General features: G+C 36.8%; 1 protein-coding gene across 1 annotated transcript; it reads right to left on the bottom strand.

Annotated features, from left to right (window-relative positions):
* Positions 1-711: 711 nt before the first annotated feature.
* LOC134674798 (fatty acid-binding protein-like) lies at positions 712-12,713 on the bottom strand. Its single transcript, XM_063532938.1, has 4 exons — positions 12,570-12,713; positions 2,483-2,652; positions 1,699-1,809; positions 712-1,065 (listed from the first exon to the last, which is right to left on the bottom strand). The coding sequence occupies exons 1-4, from the start codon at positions 12,640-12,642 to the stop codon at positions 1,006-1,008; spliced, it is 414 nt and encodes a 137-aa protein (XP_063389008.1). The 5' UTR covers positions 12,643-12,713; the 3' UTR covers positions 712-1,005.
* Between the last annotated feature and the right edge of the window lie 7,188 nt (positions 12,714-19,901).

Genomic DNA, 19,901 nt, shown 5'->3' with positions numbered 1-19,901 from the left:
TTGTTTGGGTTTGGGTTTGTCTTGTTGGATCTAATACAATAATAATTGGCTGTGGAAAGAAAAATACATTCAGCAATAAAAGCTTATACCAAAAGATGATTTTTTTGCCATAACTTATTCCCCATTTCAATATTTTATACTGATAGAGTAATGTCCATTATAGGGGGCCCATTACTGGATCCACGTCCATTACCGGGGCCCATTACTGGAGCTTTGGTGTCCATGACTGGAGAAAAAAAACATAGTTTTAATTTGTTAATTATGTGGAAACTCCTTGCAGTATCTTTGATACAACACGCCTTAAACATGAAAGACGGATAGGACTTTCATCTTTTAACACGCTAAGCGGTAGACCATTTACATTTATAAGGGAAATATCATAAATACTCCAAATTTCCTCTTAAATGTCCCATGACTGGTGCTGTTACTATACTACCATTGCTTTGTGAGTAAAAAATTTTATTTCTGGTAGGTATTTAAATTCTCTGGCCTAATTATATACCTACCTACCTATGAGTAGGTAAAGACTATGAAAGTTGAAATCAGATTTTCATTTTTATAGATGTTTGTTCATATTTATTTCGTAAAAGCCTTGTCAATAAAAAAAAAATTAAGTAACTTAGTTTCGCTGTCAATATTTAGCAAAACAATAATTTGATAATAACTTTTTATGATTTACATTTGAATTCCCTAAAAATAAATACAACAGAGTATGTAGCACAATTTTATTATACAAAGTGCCTGACCTACCATTTATAATATGTACCTATGTAGGCATTATAATCTTAAGTAATAGTAGTACTCATATCACATAATACAGGAATTTTCTTTTTTTGGCATATTTGTTCTTTGTTCCGTTCGAAACTCGTATTTTAATCGAAACTAGTCTTAAAATATTCTTAAAACGAAAAACCAATAGTTCTCGACATTGATCTTGTGGTGCCATAAAATTATTTGGTACCATAATTACATATTCGACATTTAGCTTTTTGTACACATACACATTCACTCAATCACTTTGTAAGTTCTCACACATTTGCCGTCCCAGCCTTCAGCTGTGGTCGTCTGAAACAAAAATAAAACTATTATTATATCTACAAAAATAATAACAGACTGCCCCACCACACATAACAATTGTAAGAGGAATTTATTGAATTGACTTAATTTTTTACTATCATTTATCGACGTAGCTATTCGCCCACGGCCTCTCGCTCCAAGAGGGGCCTCACGCTAGGTCTCTTCGAGCGCAGTGAAAGAAAAGGGCCTCGCAGATGCGATTTCGCCCACGGCTAGTTTCGTTTACGCTACGCCACTGCGTTTATCCCGGCGAACTACCACCATACAACAAATTGATGCGTTTATTCAGTTCAATAAAATGTACATAATATTCATACGAAAAAGGGTTGTATTTGTTTTATTTCCTTAAATTTTCAAGTAAAACAAAATTAACTGTATTTCCTACGATATAGGTTCAAATTTCAGAAGCAAATTTTGGATTCATCACTACTATGGCTGGGCCTCAGGAAACTATTAGAGGGACCCCACAATACTTAGCGTCTCCCAAGCGTCGGCGTCTAGGCAACTCTATGGCTGCTGCTCGACGCAACGTTGGTGCAACTGCGCAGCGACGCTATTTTCCATAGCGCTGACTGTGCCGACGCTCAAAAGACGCTAGAGGGTGGCTTGCATTCCACGTACCACGACCAAGAACTCTGGCGTGAACTCCCGCAAGTTGGTTGTTATCCTCCCGTTATCTTCTACTTGTTTCTGAATCAGTTTATTTTCTTCTATGGTTACAGTCGTCTTCACCTGAAAAATATGGTTTGAGTATTTTTTGCTAAAAATTTAATTTTTAAACTCAATTTTAAAAATGTATTCTATATGTAGAGCTTTTTCACTAGTCCATACAACATTTACAGTGACATGAAAGTGGCGCATCGCTAGTGTAAAAATAAAATAAAACTACAATGAGTCTTTATCACAGCACAGCGAATTCACGATAGTCTTAAGTGCCATGGACATTTCGTACATTTTCCAAAAAACGAAACGACAGAAAATAAATAGGTAACTAACAAACCAACTCACAAAATTTCACAAGAACCGGTTGAGAAATGCGGCCTGCAGAGTAAAACACCCGGACATAAAAAAGTATTTTTGCTCAAGGCTGGAACGGACAGCTGCGCTAACGCTCGGCTCGGTCAACTAAACTAAGTAGCAAGAAGGACCCTACACTACCGACTTTTGAGCGTCGGCGTCTAGTCAGCGCTATGGAAAATGGCGCTGCGTCGAACATCAGCCTCAATAGACTTGGCTAGACGTCGACGCTCGGTAGACGGTAGTGTGGGGTGGCTCTAAGTACATGAAACATGATTTTTTTTTAATTTTTAAGTAAGTATAATTACAATTTATATTCATATACAATGTAAATTATGACTAAATAGATCAAATGAAATGAAATTAATTGTGAAGTGAGAGTCAATACCTTGGCTCCATCGAGTCTATTCTCGATAAACTCCTCGCCCTCCCTAAAGGTGATGATGCTGGATTTGATGGGTGACGTCACGGAAAACGTGTAGCTGCCGTCAGCGTTGCGCTCCAGAAACGACACCGTGCACGCCGCCTGCGCAGCTTTGCGGGACAGGAAACCGACCTCTGGAATCATTGGAAATTGTCTGTCAGAAATTAAGGCGTATCCAAATCAATCAATGTTTCGCCAATCTGATTAAATTGCCCGATTGAATCAGGACGTGCGGAAGCAAAAGCCAACTTGGTTCGCCGTATTCAACCGCCGATAATGACCGATATTACCGATAAAATGAGGTGCGGACGCAAGAATACCAATTTGAGACGCCAGTATTTTCGTACTGGGGCATTTATTCAATTTAGAGGGCTCTAATATCACCATAATTCTAAAATTGGTGATTAAATTGGAGATTGACGCCAATTTCATTTCTGATTGAATCGGTCGGTCGATTTGATCATCCCGTCTGGATTCCGCTTAATGATGGTTTTAGGGGGTTATCATGGTGTTGGCAGAAGGACAAGAAGTGCCTTTTGTTTTTTTGTTCCTTATTTACGTATCAACCGTCATGAATCTTAATTTCGGTGGGATTCATTAAAATATTATTACACTGCGTACCGGCTAAATAAAAACCGGGCAAGTGCGAGTCGGACTCGTGCACGAAGGGTTCCGTACCATAATGCAAAAAAAGCGAAAAAAAAACGGTCACCCATTCAAGTACTGACCCCGCCCGACGTTGCTTAACTTCGGTCAAAAATCACGTTTGTTGTATGGGAGCCCCACTTAAATCTTTATTTTATTCTGTTTTTAGTATTTGTTGTTATAGCGACAACAGAAATACATCATCTGCGAAAATTTCAACTGTCTAGTTATCACGGTTCGTGAGATACAGCCTGGTGAAGTGGTGACAGACGGACGGACGGACGGACGGACGGACAGCAGAGTCTTAGTAATAGGGTCTCGTTTTACCCTTTGGGTACGGAACCCTAAAAACGTAAGTAAAGGAAAAACAATAAATAATTATTTTTGCACGGAACCCCCGGGGCGCGAGTTCATCTTTTACTTTGAGTTTTCTCTATAATAAAACCGGTCTGTAAAAACCGGAAACCGAAAACTAATTCAAACCTGGCAAAATGTGACCTAATTGTAGCAATAAAATAATTATTAAAGCAATAAAACGGTAATTGGTTCGTAAATTTCTTATGAGATCAACTGTAATGCAACGCAAATTGTAAAAACGATTAATATCGATCATATTCATATCACCTCACTCTAGCAATTATTTAATAACTGCCTGTGTAATTACCTACACTAATTACACTGAATGACACTGATTACCTACCTAGGGGAGACCGAGGTGAGTTGTGACAGAGGAGAGTTGTGACGTCGTTGATTTTTTGGAATCTATTAACTAAAAACAAGGTCGCAATAGCGCGCGTTTGTTAGTTCAAGTTACGAGCTAACAAATGCACACTGTTGCGAGCTCGCTAACAGTCATTAGATTCCAAAAAATCGACAATGCCACAACTCTCCTCTGTCAAAACTCACCTCGGTCTCCCCTACTTGATTTAAACTGAATACCTACTGAGTAAATAAGTAAGTAGCTAAATGCTGAAAAATTTACGATATATTTGGCCTGATTATAAAATCATTTATTTACAAACAAGATAATTATATATATACAGCTAGTGGTATTAGTAATACTACTAGCTGTAATTTCGTTTAGTAGTACCGTATTACTAAACGAAATTAATAACTAACTTAAATCTAAAATAGGCCCTTGAGGCATTGTACCAAGGATGCCGGCGGCATTTCCTCGCTGTATCGCAATGCTGATACGTTGTGCGAGGTAGCCGCCGGTCTTCGGTCACCAGTTACGTCAACCAGAATTCTTTGATCTTAGAATGCCATACGTAGGTAGGTAATCGTTTACAAACTTAAATCAATTTCATTGATGTTAGAAATTCTTGTAAAACATACTATTTCTCTTAATATTAAACTGACGTAATTTTCATCACAAATATTGTTACAAAACCCACATCATTTAGTAATATTACTGCATTTCTCACGGAAAATAACCGTATTCATTTGGTATAAACAAGGCAAGGTCAATGGCGAGGATTTATGGAAATAACCTAAAAATTAGATGTAGACCAAGATAAGTCTGCGACGATTTTAATAGCACAAGCAGTATGCATTTATTCATATAAGTAATTATAATTATGGTTCAAAAACATGCCAAAAAACAATAAATAAAAACAACTTAGAATTACAATTAAACTAAATACAAACTATTCTAAAATAAAATAAAACTAAATAATAATGCATTTGACGTCCCCTCCCCCGCAAAAATCGGCAGACTGTTTTTGTACAGAAAATGACAGCCAAGCAGTCACCAGTTAGGTACTAAATGCTCTAAGGCTCCTATTTAAATTAGTAGGAGAATGAGCATGTAACCTCAATTAGTACCAGTACCAGATTGGTACTGGTACCAGTATTAGCGGTACCAGTTTTAGGCATGGGTAAAAGGGCTTAGACGGCGCGCGAACTCGCATGCGATTTTAGTTACATTGGGGTCTGTGGATTACGTCCAATTCAACCGACCGGCCAAAACCCGCAATGGTATGAAACTCGCATACGAGTTCTCGCATCGTCTAAATCAAAGCAAAATAAATACTACCTGTTAATTACACGTATGGTCACGGGTCGTGCGTATACATTACAATATTTAGGTTTAAATTATCACTTTACCTGTTTAAAGAGTTCATTGGTCTCAGTAGTATTTAAGAGTCACAGGAACTAAAGCGCCGCCATACAATCGAAGTTACGCGCTCATTTTAAAACGACATGCTTAAATTATATTAAACTTGCTTAACTTGCTATTAACAATTAAGCAACATACTTAGTTTACCTTACAGTTAGACCACGAAAAGTCTGCAACGATTTTGATAGCAATAGCATACGCAGTGCAAGTTTAGTTTTAATATCTGGGAGACCGATTTTTGCTCGAAAAACATATAAAAACTAAAAATGCGCGTTACCCTAGAGATAAGACCAAACTAGATCGATTTTCACCCCCGAAAACCCCCATATAGCATATATCATCGAAATCGTTAGAGCCGTTTCCGAGATCCCGAAATATACATGTACTTATACCTATACAAGAATTGCTCGTTTAAAGTTGTAAGGCTTAACATCACAATTTCATAGAAGTAACTAAGTAAGTATGATTAAGTTAGCAGTTGTAATATCTTTTGTAAGCATATAAAACTTCGCTTTGTTATGAATTCACTTCATGTAATTTAAGCATATTTTTAAATGAGAGCGTAAATTTGATTGTATGTAAAAGGCTTTTTGGCAAAAGCACAGAATAAATAATAGTGGGCACTAGGTACAGAAGACTAACTCTCTAACAAAACGCGTCTGTTACGATCAGGACAGATATGGCCGCTAGGTGGCGACAGTGCCACGCGCGGCTTATGGCTAGCCACCAAAATTGGCTAATTTGTAAAGCGACGAAATCGCGGAGTGAGCCACGCCTGACGGAAGGTCCGTGTGACTCTTAAGGGGCTCCCCCACGCCAATGACCTTCGATCTGAATCCCTGAGTTTTCTAATGTTTTTTGTAGCTTATCATATTAACAGTAAGGGCTTTAAGCAATATAGTATCCCATATTTACTTTAAAGTTCATTGTCTTCGAGATATTTGGCATCAAAGTTGAACAATTTTAAGCTAAAAAACTGGTTTTCTGACCATAACTTTTGTGTTAATTAGTTTAAAATTAAAGCCTTGGACACGTTTTTCGAGACTTCAAAGACGATCCCAAATATGTAGATTTTGTACATGTAAGATTCTTCACTGCAAACTAGATACGAAAAAAGTGTTTTTTTAGACAATGTTTAAAAAATTCATAAAAAAATAAGTATTCATTTTTTTCAAAATCCAGTGGACAAAACCGGAGATAAAAGATTGAAGAACCGATAACCGTTTGTCTTATAATTCTGTATGTAGTGCAAAAAAAGAAGATACGATTCAAAACTTGTCAAAAATCGATGAAAACCTCGGGTAGCCCCTTAAGTACGGTATTTGCGTTGCAACTGGATACTTCAAGTACCTCCGACTTGGTCAACTAGTATAAATGCTAAAGTGGCCTTGGTTATAATAAGATAATAATCGTTGCAACAGCGTTTGCGCAATTAGTAGTGCAGCTTGATGCAGGTATAAATGTGCCATTCTCAATTAAAAATGTACATATTGTCGGCTGTCAATAAGGCGATATTTCCATATGGCTACCATTTGAAATCAACCTTATCGACAACCGACAATGTACCTTTTTATTGAAAACGTCACAAATATGCGTTTATAAGTATTTACTTTGTATGGACATTTCCGCGGTAAACCGTAACCGTTTTCAATGCTCTTTAGTGTAAGTAGTCACAGACTCACATCACGCGAAAGATATTTCTCGAATGCGCGATCGCAGTGTACCACGTAACACGTAATGAGCATATTAAGTAATTTGCATATTAGGTAAGTCATTAACATACTTAAGGCAGAAGTCAACGATCTATGGCGGCACTTATGTATATTTCTCATGGTTCGTTGTTCTTTAATTACTTTATTGATTATAAGAAACTCGTTATTTTCGTGGAAAAGGTCTGTTCAAAATTAACCCCTTACTGAAACCCTAAATTTGAACTTTAATAGCTGACAATAGTTGATTATCATATCCGCCATATGGTATTGTATGCAGTAAGGGGTTCATTAAGACAAGACTTTACCTTCTTCTTCTTCAGGTACCTCTCCAATTAGCGCTGCATTATCTTGTTTGTTGGCGAGGCGAAAATTTACCTTTAGGTACAGTCAACTGTAAAAATATGGGTGCACAAATCATCTCAAAAATATGTCCCATACCTCTTATGTCAGCGAAATCAGAACTATGGGACATATTTTTGGATAAGTTGGCTACACCCATATTTTTACAGTTTACTGTGTCTACAGTCTAATTTCTTTAAAAATAAATAAGACCATTATATCCACAGACTATGCGATGAGGATCCTTTATTTACATACATAAAATACAGTGGTACGGTCAGCCAAGAAAGTGGTCTACCACTTTTCAACTCTATCAATCAGATCATAGGGTCGAAAAGTGGTAGACCACTTTCTTGGCTGACTGTACCTACTACTAAACGAGTATAATATACAATATAAAAGTCGACATGATGATTTAAATCACTGTCTTACCTACATAAACCTACACAATGGAAACAATAGTAGAGTTAATGAGTGATAATTAACATATATAAAACAAAGAGAAATTTTACATCAATACCTAAGTAGTATAAGTAAATACAGAAACGCCTGTTAAAGGTAACCGAGGCCGAGGTGATATTATGAGTTTATGAGTGTTCCTTATAGGGGTCTGAGGAGTCATAAACAGACCTTAAAGTAAAGGTCGTCACTCCTGTGGACATTTCATCACACAGTTTTATCGAAAAGGAATTTATTTATAAAATATAAACCGCAGGTACTTGTAGGTTTAGAGTTAGAACAAGAAAGGTCTGCAGCGATTTTGATAGCAATGCAGGTGTTATTTTAAACGTGAAACTTCTATGAAATTATGGCGTATAAATAACGCACTGTGTGGGCTATCAAAATCACTGCAGACTTTCCTTGGTCTATCTCTACACGATTTACACGTAAAATTTTAAGCGGAACACTGGGGAAAAATGGTCATTCAGTTGTTTGGATCTCCATAAAATTCCTTATTCCCCGGTCATAATTAATTATATAGTAACAGCACCAGTCATGGGACATTTAAGAGGAAATTTGGAGTATTTATGATATTTCCCTTATACATGTAAATGGTCTACCGTTTAGCGTGTTAAAAGATGAAAGTCCTATCTGTCTTTCATGTTTTAGGCGTGTTGTATCAAAGATACTGCAATTAGTTTCCACATATTTAACAAATTAAAACTATGCTTTTTTTCTCCAGTTATGGACACCAAAGCTCCAGTAATGGGCCCCCGGTAATGGACGTGGATCCAGTAATGGGCCCCCTATAATGGACATTGCTCTATCAGTATAAAATATTGAAATGGGGAATAAGTTACGGCAAAAAAAAAAATTTTGGTATAAGCTTTTATCGCTGAATGTATTTTTCTTTCCACAGCCAATTATTATTGTATTAGATCCATCGAGACAATTCTAATATACCCAAACACAATTAGTTAGGGTTTATTGCGATAAAGTTCCCATGGCCACCTCCTGTCTCCATCATCAGATCAGGTCCATGTTATCATAATATTGTATTATCATCCGATTTGCATACTTAATTACGTACTTACACAAAATTTCAACTGAATCGGAAATCGAAAAGTGGCTCAAATTCAGCTACCAAGATTACCCACACTAACTAACAGGGCAAGTTAAATAAAAGTTTGGAAAAACGATATTAATTTATCCGAAGTCCGAGAATACCTCCTGATTGACATATTTCGTAACTACATTTTACTTCTGTATTGTTTAAACATGAAATTATGGCATGGCAAGCATCATTCTGTCAATTGTCCCATCATAGGAGACACGCAGTTTTACAGCTCCTATAATGGGATTGGGCCAAATACCACTATTTTTTTTACATCTGTGGAGTCACAACATATTGTGTTGTATACCTTATCTCATGGTAAATGCAATTAACAAAACACATTCTAGTTTTCATCAAGTATTAATTAATTAAAATTTAATAAATTAAGTCACCTTTCTTAGCGAAGTTGTTAAGAATTCGTAGTGGTATTTTTTTTCAGTGACACGACAACTTTTGGGTTGACGCCAATTTGTATTTGTATTTGTATTTATTTATTTGCTGAATATGGGTTTACAAAGGTGTACAATAACATATTAATTAGTTCAACCATACCCTGCTTGGTGTAGCATGCAAAATTTAAAGTATAGTCGCACTAACATAAAATTATAACATAAAAAATATTAGAAATAACATGTCAGATTAATTATTAACATTAGAAAAGTCATGCAATTCATTATTTACAATTTCAAATTCCTATTTCTATTCCATTTCATAATCAAAGTATTCATGTATGGAATAAAAACACATGTCATTAAGCCATAAAAATAATTTCTTTTTAAACTTGTTGATTGGAAGGTCTTTTATGTCAGCTGGCAACCTATTAAATATTTTTATACACATATAAAATGAACTTCTAGCTGTTTGTTTGAGGCAGGTTTTTGGCAAAAATAGTAGATTGCGCTGTCTAGATATACGGTCATTGTAACTTATCATATCACAGTTTTTTTTTAAATGAGTTTCATTGAGGCGAACAAAAAGAGCCATTTCATATATGTACAAGGATGGTAGTGATAACAATTTATTCTTTTGCATTACTGGCTTACAGGATTCCATTTGTTTCATTTTGAAGATGGCTCTTATACATCTTTTTTGCATTATGAACGCCCTTTGCACATCAAATGAGTTACCCCATACTATTATACCATATCTGAGTGTAGACATAATGTAGCTGTGATATGCCAGTAATGCTGATTCTCGAGATACTGTTTGTCTGACTTTCCTCAAAGGGAATATAAATTTATTTATTTTACTACAAACACCATCAACATGCTCATTAAAGGTTAAATGTTCATCCAAATCTATACCAAGAAATTTGAAGCTTTTATTTTCGCTGACAGAATCACCTAAGCAAGTTATATTTAGCTTCAAACTTTGACGCTTACTAGTTCTAAATTGCATATACCTAGTTTTGCTTACATTTATTGATAGGTTATTAATTTCCAGCCAGTTGACTAATGCATTCAGAGTTCTATTAATGTCACTTTCAAATGTTTGCATATCAGTACATGGTATTACTACGGAAGTGTCGTCTGCAAATAGTACGGTAGGAAAATCTACGGCTTTAGGCAAATCATTTATGTAAAATGAAAACAGTAATGGGCCCAAGACACTGCCCTGTGGCACGCCAAAGTAATTTTCTCTGCAGTTAGATTTGTAGGTGTTTAAAGACTTGCCTTCCCTCCTAACAATTTCTGTATATTGCGTTCTTTGACTTAAGTATGACTCTATCCAGCGAAGCACATTTCCTCGCACTCCATAGTGCTCAAGTTTTGTCAAGAGTCTCTGATGAGCAACCAAGTCAAATGCCCTTGTCATGTCCAAAAAAAGGACTACGACTGGCTGTCCTTTATCCACACATTGTATGACATCCTTGAGTAGAGCAAAAGTTGCAGTAGCTGTAGACCTACTAGCTCTAAAGCCATGCTGCTGGTCTGAAAAAATCTCATATTTATCGGCAAAATTGACAAGTCTAGAATGCATAAGTTTTTCAAACAGTTTCGATAGGACAGGTATTAGTGAAATAGGTCTATAATTGGCTACATTATTTTTTGGTCCTTTTTTGTGGAGCGGTTTAACTATGGACTTTTTGAGCCTTTCAGGAAATGTTCCCTCCGCAAGAGAAAGATTGAAGACATACGATAGAGGTACACATATTGATTCGGCACAAGCCTTTAGTATTTTGGAATTTATTTCATCATATCCAGTTGATGCAGTGTTTTTTAATTTCCTAATAGTTTCTAGAATCTCTTTTGGAGTAGTGGGATTGCAAAACATACTCTGAGACAATCGATCAAAATTTTGTAGCGGTGATCCATATTTTGGATGGAACTTGTTGGATACATCAATGAAATAATTGTTAATCAATTCTGCAATATCTTTAGGCTTAGATGTAATACCATTATCACTTACTATATTTTGTATGTAGCTTGGTTGCCGCAATTTACCCACCCTATCATTAATTATATCCCAAGTCGCGCGACACGCATTTCTAGCATTAAATATATAGTTATAATTGCTTCTCTTTTGAGCTTTATGTATAACAGACTGTAACACTTTTGAGTATATTTTATACTTAGACTTAAGCTGTATATTTTTGCTTTTACATGCTTGTAAGTATAATGCGCGCTTACGTTTACAACAAAGCCTTAGACCTTTTGAGATCCATTTAGCTTTTTTTGGTTTCTCTGTTATAACTACTTTCACTAAAGGAAAACATAAGTCATGAAAAAGCCCCAAGAGATCATGAAATTCGTTGAATGCATCATTAGCACTAGAATTTCTTAAAAAACAACCAAATTTAATGAAACTTCAAACGGAAACAGCTCTAGTACTCTTATTTATGATAATATACAGCCAGTGTTTATAAACTACTTTTAGATACTTATTTTAGAGGAATTATGTTTTTTTGTCCCATTACTGGTTCCACGTCCATTATAGGGTATACTACTATATTCTTTTGTTTCACCTGACCCTTACCTTCTTTTAGTTTTTCAGGGTTGAACTGGGGCATCAACCTTTAACGTGAGTTAAAGAATTGAACAATTTCAATACATTTAATAAAACTATGAGACGGTGAACGAGAAATGCAGACGGTCCCTCATTCTACTGAGACACAAAGGAACTAAGAATATGTTAAATTACTTAACAAAAGTTAATAGGTACTTGATATTATTTGGAATATAGGTATTGTATAGTTAGCATTAATAGTAGCGGACGAAAGAACGCTCCAAAAGTATCTGCCACTCTGGAATGCTCTTCCAAATACCTAGAGACTATATAGTATAGTATCTGTTTACATTTAAAAAAATCATTCACAGTTTGCATTCACAGTGTCAGTTCTACATGTAGTTAGCACTGTTATCTCTCATTGTAAAGTTATTAGAGAATGGTAGATACTTTTGATGCTCCCTACAAAACTTAGCCCAGGGCTGTAATCGCGAAAATCGAAGTTCGCAAGTAGCATCTTTCTCTGTCACTTTAATTACGCCTTCATTGGAGTAAAAGAGAAAGAGTCCCCGCAATTTGCGAATTTCGTTTTTCGCGGTAGGCCTTCAGGGCTTTTATATCATCGTTTTATTAGCGCTTAATTCAAACTAAAAAAAAATATTTAACTCTATGGTCAGTTCAAAACTGTTACGTAATTAATATCAGCTTTATCGAATAAAAAATTAAACTTACGTATGAACTTGAGATATTCTTCGAAATTCTCCGAAGAGACCAGTTTATATTTTTTCCCAAGGAATTGCTCCATTGCGCCGTCCCCGCGTCGGTGGCTCAAGGCAACTTGTTTGTGACTGGCGGCGTATAATTGTTTATAAAATCAGTTTACTTGCCTTAACCTTTTAGTCACGAACTTTTCCTGTATTGTACAGTATTTTATATGGCATGTTATTGGAAAAAGGACCAAAAAGTTCAGAAATTTATTGGGCTATTCGCATCGACATTTGGGTAGTTTAAATGATATTGGAAATGGATTGGTTGCAAGCGTTAGCTTACTCTAGATATCTGTTACGTGTGTGCCGGCGCGTTATAGGTACTTACTCGCAGATGGAAGATTTTAAGCTGTTTTCATTTGTCAAGAGTTCTTCCTACAATGTGGAAGACCGGTGAAAGCTAATAATATCAGTTTTCCACAATTCCATACGATGCAACAGCGACGAAGATGGATGCTTTACATTATATGGAAACCATTTTAAGCTAGCTTATATTCCATTTAGGTTTGGTGCACAACCATTTACAGTTTAAAAAAAATAGCATACCTACATTCATCGATTCTTTTTTGGCAAAAATAGATTAAAAACTACATCCCGCCATCGCGCCGTACTAATTTCCCTTAATTTTGTAATTTGCTGGAAATGTAGCTTTGGCAGTCGATCGGACATCTTAAAAGCGAATTGTACTCTAACTATACCTATAGTCCGTTTTCTATTGGGAAGCAGTATAACATTTTGGGTTAGGTACCTACCTACAGCCAATAGCCATGCCATTTGGTAAGAATTCATATTTTATTGACGTTACATTTGCATTAGACTTCCAGTTTCGAAAATGAACCCTTTTGACATAAACCTGTTATGTACAGTCAGCAGCAGAAGTTGCTAAGCGGGCGAGTTGTTCAAAATTACCTTGACGCGCTCCTATTCTCTTAACAATAAAGTCGCGTCAAGATAGTTTTGAACACCGCGCCCGCTTAGCAACTATTGCTGCTGACTGTATTACAAATTTAATTTCGTGAGTATGGTCAGGTGCACCAATGCAGGTAAAGTAAGTATCTATACGTATGATGTAATAATAACAAAAATAACAAAAAGAAATATAAAGGTCGCAACGGTAAACAAAGTGGGAGTGTTTTTACTCAGCACAAGGTAAGATAATAACTACAAACAAGATAATATACAATGGTATTACGTATTACTAAACGAAATTAAAAACTAGCTACGACAAGCCTTAGCTTAGATCTAAAATAGGCCGTTGAGGAATTGTACCAAGGATGCTGGCGGCATTTCCTCGCTATAGCAATGCTGATACGTAGTGCGAGAAAGCAGCCATCTTCGGTGACCAGTTACGTCAACCAGCCGCTTCGTGATTAAAGGTTAAGTAATTTAAGCGGATGATGATAAGCTTTGGTCTTATGAAATAAACTCAGTTGTGTCATGGTCGTATCATAACAAGATCGAAAACCTCAACAAATTATGATATCAGAATAGGCCTAAACAATCATAATAATATGATGTGTGATGTATTATACAGGGTGTCCCAGAATTCGACGTCAAGCCGTAAACGGAAGATAGACCAAGTCATAACAGTTATCATAAAATACAAAAAAAATCCAACTCATGTTCTTTAAAAATTATGGTCACTTTAAAATTTCACTAAAAAATCCACCCCCTGTAATTATTCAAGATTACACAATAATAAAAAAATTAGAATAAATTATGGAATTTGTAGTAACAAGAGTTAAAGAATTATTACAGGATGTGGATTTTTTAGTGAATTTTTAAAGTGACCATAATTTTTAAATAACATGAGTTGGATTTTTTTTTTGTCTTTTTATGATAACTGTTATGACTTGGTCTATCATCCGTTTACGGCTTGACGTCGAATTCTGGGACACCCTGTAGATACAATTTATCACACGCGTTGATCAAATTACATAGATAAGGTTTTTAGTCACTCTAGGAATCGTAAGTAAAGGCACAGAATAAATAATACTTAGGGCATACTAAAAATTCCTGGACTGGCCACTTAGAAAAAATAAGTCGTGTCATACCGGGTGTGGCCTGTAATATGAGCAAAAAATTAAACTGTAGGCTGTACTCCTCATACTGACCAACATTTGTTCAGCGACTTTTAAAAATAACTTGTGGTTTGATTTTTAATACACTTTAAAGTTTATTCTAAGACGCAATGTATTGCTAATTCTATTATGTTTAAGGCGTGACAAGCAACGTCAATCACAATGATATGGCGTGGTGATGGCGTCCATTGAAGATAATATTTATTTTGTATGAAAAATAGGGAGTCTAAATACTTCATAATTTTTAAAAGTTGTTGAACAAAAGTGTCACCGTTTGAGGAGTACAATCTATGTTTTAATTATTTGCACATGTTACAGGCCACACCCGGTATATCAGAATCCAGAAACTTTCAGTATGATCCACGTAGTACTACCGTACAGAAATGACACTTCCTACAAAACCGAAGTTTGATTGCGATTCTAATGTCCCTTTCTAATGGATGGCACTATCCCTTTCAGCTGTTTAGGGTTGTCAAAATTCAAGTAATTATCTTATCTGTGGTCCTGCATGCAGAGGGGCGTCAAATTGTGCCAACACTAATAGAGTTAGACAAAGAAAAGTCTGCAACGATTTTGATAGCATACGCAGTGCAAGTGTTATTTATAATTGAATTTCATAGATCTCTGACGTTTAAAATAACACTCGTACTGCGTAAGCTATCAAAATCGTTGCAGATTTTTCTTGGTCTAATTTTAATTGCTCGGAGCCGAACGGAGCCGAGAGCCGAGAATGCCCGACGGGAGCACTGGTAAAGGTAACATCTGTAAGAATTAAAATAATAAAATTAATAAGACAAAGGTATCTTATTAATTGCTTTCACGCACATTTGCCTATGCATTAACGCTAGGAGAATCCTCATAACTTAAAACTTATAACCAATACGTTTTTAAACCAGTTTCTACTAAGTAATCTATTTGAAATGAATTCACGATGACTCAGAGGCAGGTTTTAATTTATGTGTTCTATTCTTAGGTACCTAAAAATAACCGTATAAAATTGTTTATAGTAATTATCATAATATTGATTGGTATAATAGTTGACGTCAAAGTTATGTGTGACGTCCCACTGTAAAGGTACGCCATAAGGTTGGCACTTCCGCTATTATTAACGCCGCTCCAATATTCCATAAGGTACCTTTTGCCGTGGAACGTCACATAATGTTTACACTTTTTCACCTTATTATTTAGTACTTAGGCCATACTGAAAATTCCTTAGAAAAAAAAATCTCATATATCAGAATCCAAAAGCTTTCAGTATGACCCACGTAATAAGGCGAAAAATGTAAACATCATTGACTCCGACTGTACAGCCCTACCAAAGCTAAGTTAGGACGGGCTGGAAGCGTGGAAAACCACTCCAATATAATATATTGGAGCGGCCAAGGTATTCACAATATCTGAACAAGTACTTACTCTAATGGTCTAAGATCCCACGATCCCGTTTCTATGGTCGACCTTCACCAATCTGTCTGACGGATGAAACTATGAAAATATGAAAGAAAATATGTTTCAGAACATAAATAAATAGGGTTGCCTAAAGAAAATATATGGTCAAGGCTATTTTTAAGAAATTTTTGAAAAAAATGCATGCGTCACCTTGGCCGCTCCGATATATCTGATGGCGGCTGTACCTATGTTTTCTTGTTTTGTTTCGATTTCAACCTTCGAAGTGACTGTTCAAAATGCAAAAAAAGTGTTTTTTAGGGTTCCGTACCCGAAGGGTAAAAACGGGACCCTATTACAAATATTCCGCTGTCCCTTTGGCCGTTCGTCTGTCCTTCTGTCTGTCACCAGGCTGTAACTCATGAACCATGGTAGTTGAAATTTTCACAGATGATGTATTTCTATCGCCGCTATAACAACAAATACTGAAAACAAAATAAAATAAATATTTAAGTGGGGCTCCCATACAACAAACGTGACTTTTTCTGTGTAATGGTACGGAACCCTTCGTGCGCGAGTTCGACTTGCACTTGGCCGGTTTTTTTTAAATGTCGGTTTGTATTCCGGATTACGTATTAATGACTGTGCGGAAGAGAACCTCTAGGTGCCTCTTGGTGGTCCACTGTCAAAAGAGACCTGAAGACGCAAAATATCCCACCACTGACAACACGGGACAGATTGTCCTGGCGCAGACGCACAAGAAGGCCTGACCCCAAATGAAGTTGGGAATAGGGCAGGATGATGATGATGACTGTGCGGAAGAGACGGTGTCCTTGCAAGTTTTTTGACCGTTAAAAATGACAGCATATTTCACCTGATTAAAGGATGACTCACGCTAGACCGGGCCGTGTCCGGGCCGGAGCTTCCGGCACATCGTTTTCTATGGGAAGCATGACTTGATCGCCTGTCATATCATAGAAAAAGCGCTGGAAGCTCCAACCCGGACACGGTCCGGTCTAACGTGAGCCATCTTTTAAGCACTCGTGGAAAATTATCCTCGTTGACTGGAGTCAGTTGTTAAGGATGAGATAAGAACAATAGATACAAATAGGTATCTAAACCACAATGCTCATTTTTTCGCGAAACTTATATCGTAAGAAAGGGCACGTTCCATAAAAACATCGTTTTATCGGTGCGTTTGGGAGATGAGAAAAAAGAGTACCTACTTATAGTAAATAGTTATATTAGATGGGAACAAAGCCAAACACTTTATTTTCTTAACTGACGTAGTGTTTTCTACAGACGAACCAGTTAAAATTGTTTACAATCTTAGTTGAACTGTCTTAGTTGAAATAAGCATTCCATTTAAGATTTTACCAGTCAGAATAAAACCTATAGTCAAGTACCTACAGTATCAGGACATACTTGTTTGAATAATAAAAACATAAAAAAAATCGGTAGGTACCTACACAACCCAAATTACCTACTTATAAAACCTGCTGTGAGTAATCGTCAAGATTCGAGAAAATAATATATTATACCATATAATTAAGATCATTATCAATAACCTCTATCCGCCCAGAGACCTATAAAAAGGTCCCCTGTTCCATTCTAATTTGTACTTTGTGTTGACAAAATAAAATTTAATTTTGCTTGGCAATGTTTGACATAAGGGCGGCTAGAGGTTAAGACCACTCGTCAAAAACAACCCAGCCTAATAGGTAGTTTTGATATTGTGCACTTTGTGCAGTAACAATGCCAGAAAACCTAAAAGTCAGGTGGCAGTCGTTTCGTAAAAACTAGTGGCTACGCCAATCATTAACAGACCCCCAGGCTCCCATGAGCCGTGGTAAATAGCTGTAGGAATAATATGCTTGGTAAAAAGGCTGGGATAACACCAGAAGACGGCTTTCCGTCAGACTTAGCCCATGCGTTTGATAGCTGTAGGGATATTATGCTTGGTAAAAAGGCTGGGATAACACCAGAAGACGGCTTTCCGTCAGACTTAGCCAATGCGTTTGATAGCTGTAGGAATATATGCTATTTATTTATGTAAACTGCCCCTGTTTATACCCGATCCTTTAGGATAGGTAGATCAATATCGTCAGAGTACGGGCTGAAATCACCCAAAACAAATGAATATAGCCCCAGGAGTAGGTAAAGTTTACGAAACTATAGACCTATTTGTGTATTGTACTTATCTTAGGTACCTGCAAGCGTATTACGGATCGCTTTATCTACATTTATCCACGTGGTAAAATAACTGTCACTTTTTAACTCCGCGGAATAGAAAGGACGGACACCGTTTTATCACGCTGTCACGTAGACAGAAATGTTAAAATATATAATCTCCCTAAACCATCCATATTAGTACATGTTAGCTACTTAAACTCACTCCTATTTGTCTATGCTCAGAACCCATATAAGTCTATGGTCTTTGACATCTTTCTTTTCCTTCCCGTCATGGCCTCCGTCAAGATATCTATGTATCGCTCTGTCCAAATAACCTGATTAAAATGTAATTAGTGTTTCGTAATTTAATTAATTGTGTTCGTCTGTGCCGTACAATGTAAAAATCTTTCTTCGACTCTTTTTAATAAAAGAAATAGAAGAAGCTCCGAGGTTTCATTTGTGGTGAGCGGTCCACGCGCCTTTCCTGCAACTTCTACAAAGCTCCTACGTAAGTTGCTAGATCTGCCGGCCCATCCAGGGTGTTACAACCTCATTTCATACCGCCTATCACATTATCGACGGTCTTCATATGTCATGTCTGTCAATTCACTTTTCATTGTCAACGTATATAAAAAACATTAATTAAGCCAATAAATATGTAATTTATATCAGTGGCGACGAGGATTAAAGAAAAATCGTCACAAAATGAACAGCGAACAATTTGACAAATTCCTTGCATTGCAAGCTACACAACAACAACAAATCTCGGACATATTACAATTGCTGTTAACGCAACAGCAAAAGGCAGCTGCCGCGACTCCCACACCAACAACGACACACAGCACGGAGTCGCCCAGCTCTTCGAACACGAACGGTAACAGAAACAATGTTTACAACGGCTTTAAGAGCGACAAATTCAACCCGGATGACACCGCAGTTGAAAATTTTATCGACTATTTCGAAACCAAATGCAAACTTTGGGGCGAGGATGCACGTATCATACAGAAGGAACTGCTATTTACCTGCCTCTCACCGGAGACCTTTCACGAAATTAAGGTTGCCCTTACACCGCACTTTGAAAACAGTACATATGCGGATATTCGAAATAAACTGCTCGACCTATTTAGAATCAAACGCACACGATACAGAGCATTAACGGACTTTTGGAACTGCATACGAAAAGACAACGAATCTATGGAACATTACGCTAACAGATTGAAAGAAATAAGTAAAGATTGTGGCTATAGCGATAACTTATTAGAACGACAGTTACGTGACCGATTTGCAACCGGGCTTAACCACGAACAATTACAGATCGACCTGAAACAAAAATGGCCGGATCTACAAGAAATTCAAGATGGTACGACGAAAGAAGTCACCTTCTCTCAGATTTTTAGCGTTGCTCAATCGCGGGAACGAGCAGAAGGCGATACAGACACACACGTCAAAGTCAATAAGATTAAAAGAAACCCCAAATCTTACCAGAACACGTCACCGCGCAAATTACGGACCCATCAATGCTTGAGATGCGGTGAGCCCGAAAGACACCCATTAAACCAGTGTGCTGCCAAAGCACATACATGCAAACAGTGTAACACACCAGGCCACTTTGAGGATTGCTGCATCAAATCAGGCAAAGCATGCTTACCTAATCGGAACTA

Source organism: Cydia fagiglandana, chromosome 20, assembly GCF_963556715.1.
Source record: "Cydia fagiglandana chromosome 20, ilCydFagi1.1, whole genome shotgun sequence".
NCBI classification, from domain to species: Eukaryota; Metazoa; Arthropoda; class Insecta; order Lepidoptera; family Tortricidae; genus Cydia; species Cydia fagiglandana.
Note: the sequence above shows the minus strand (reverse complement) of the source record. Positions and strands in the feature narration are given on the sequence as shown.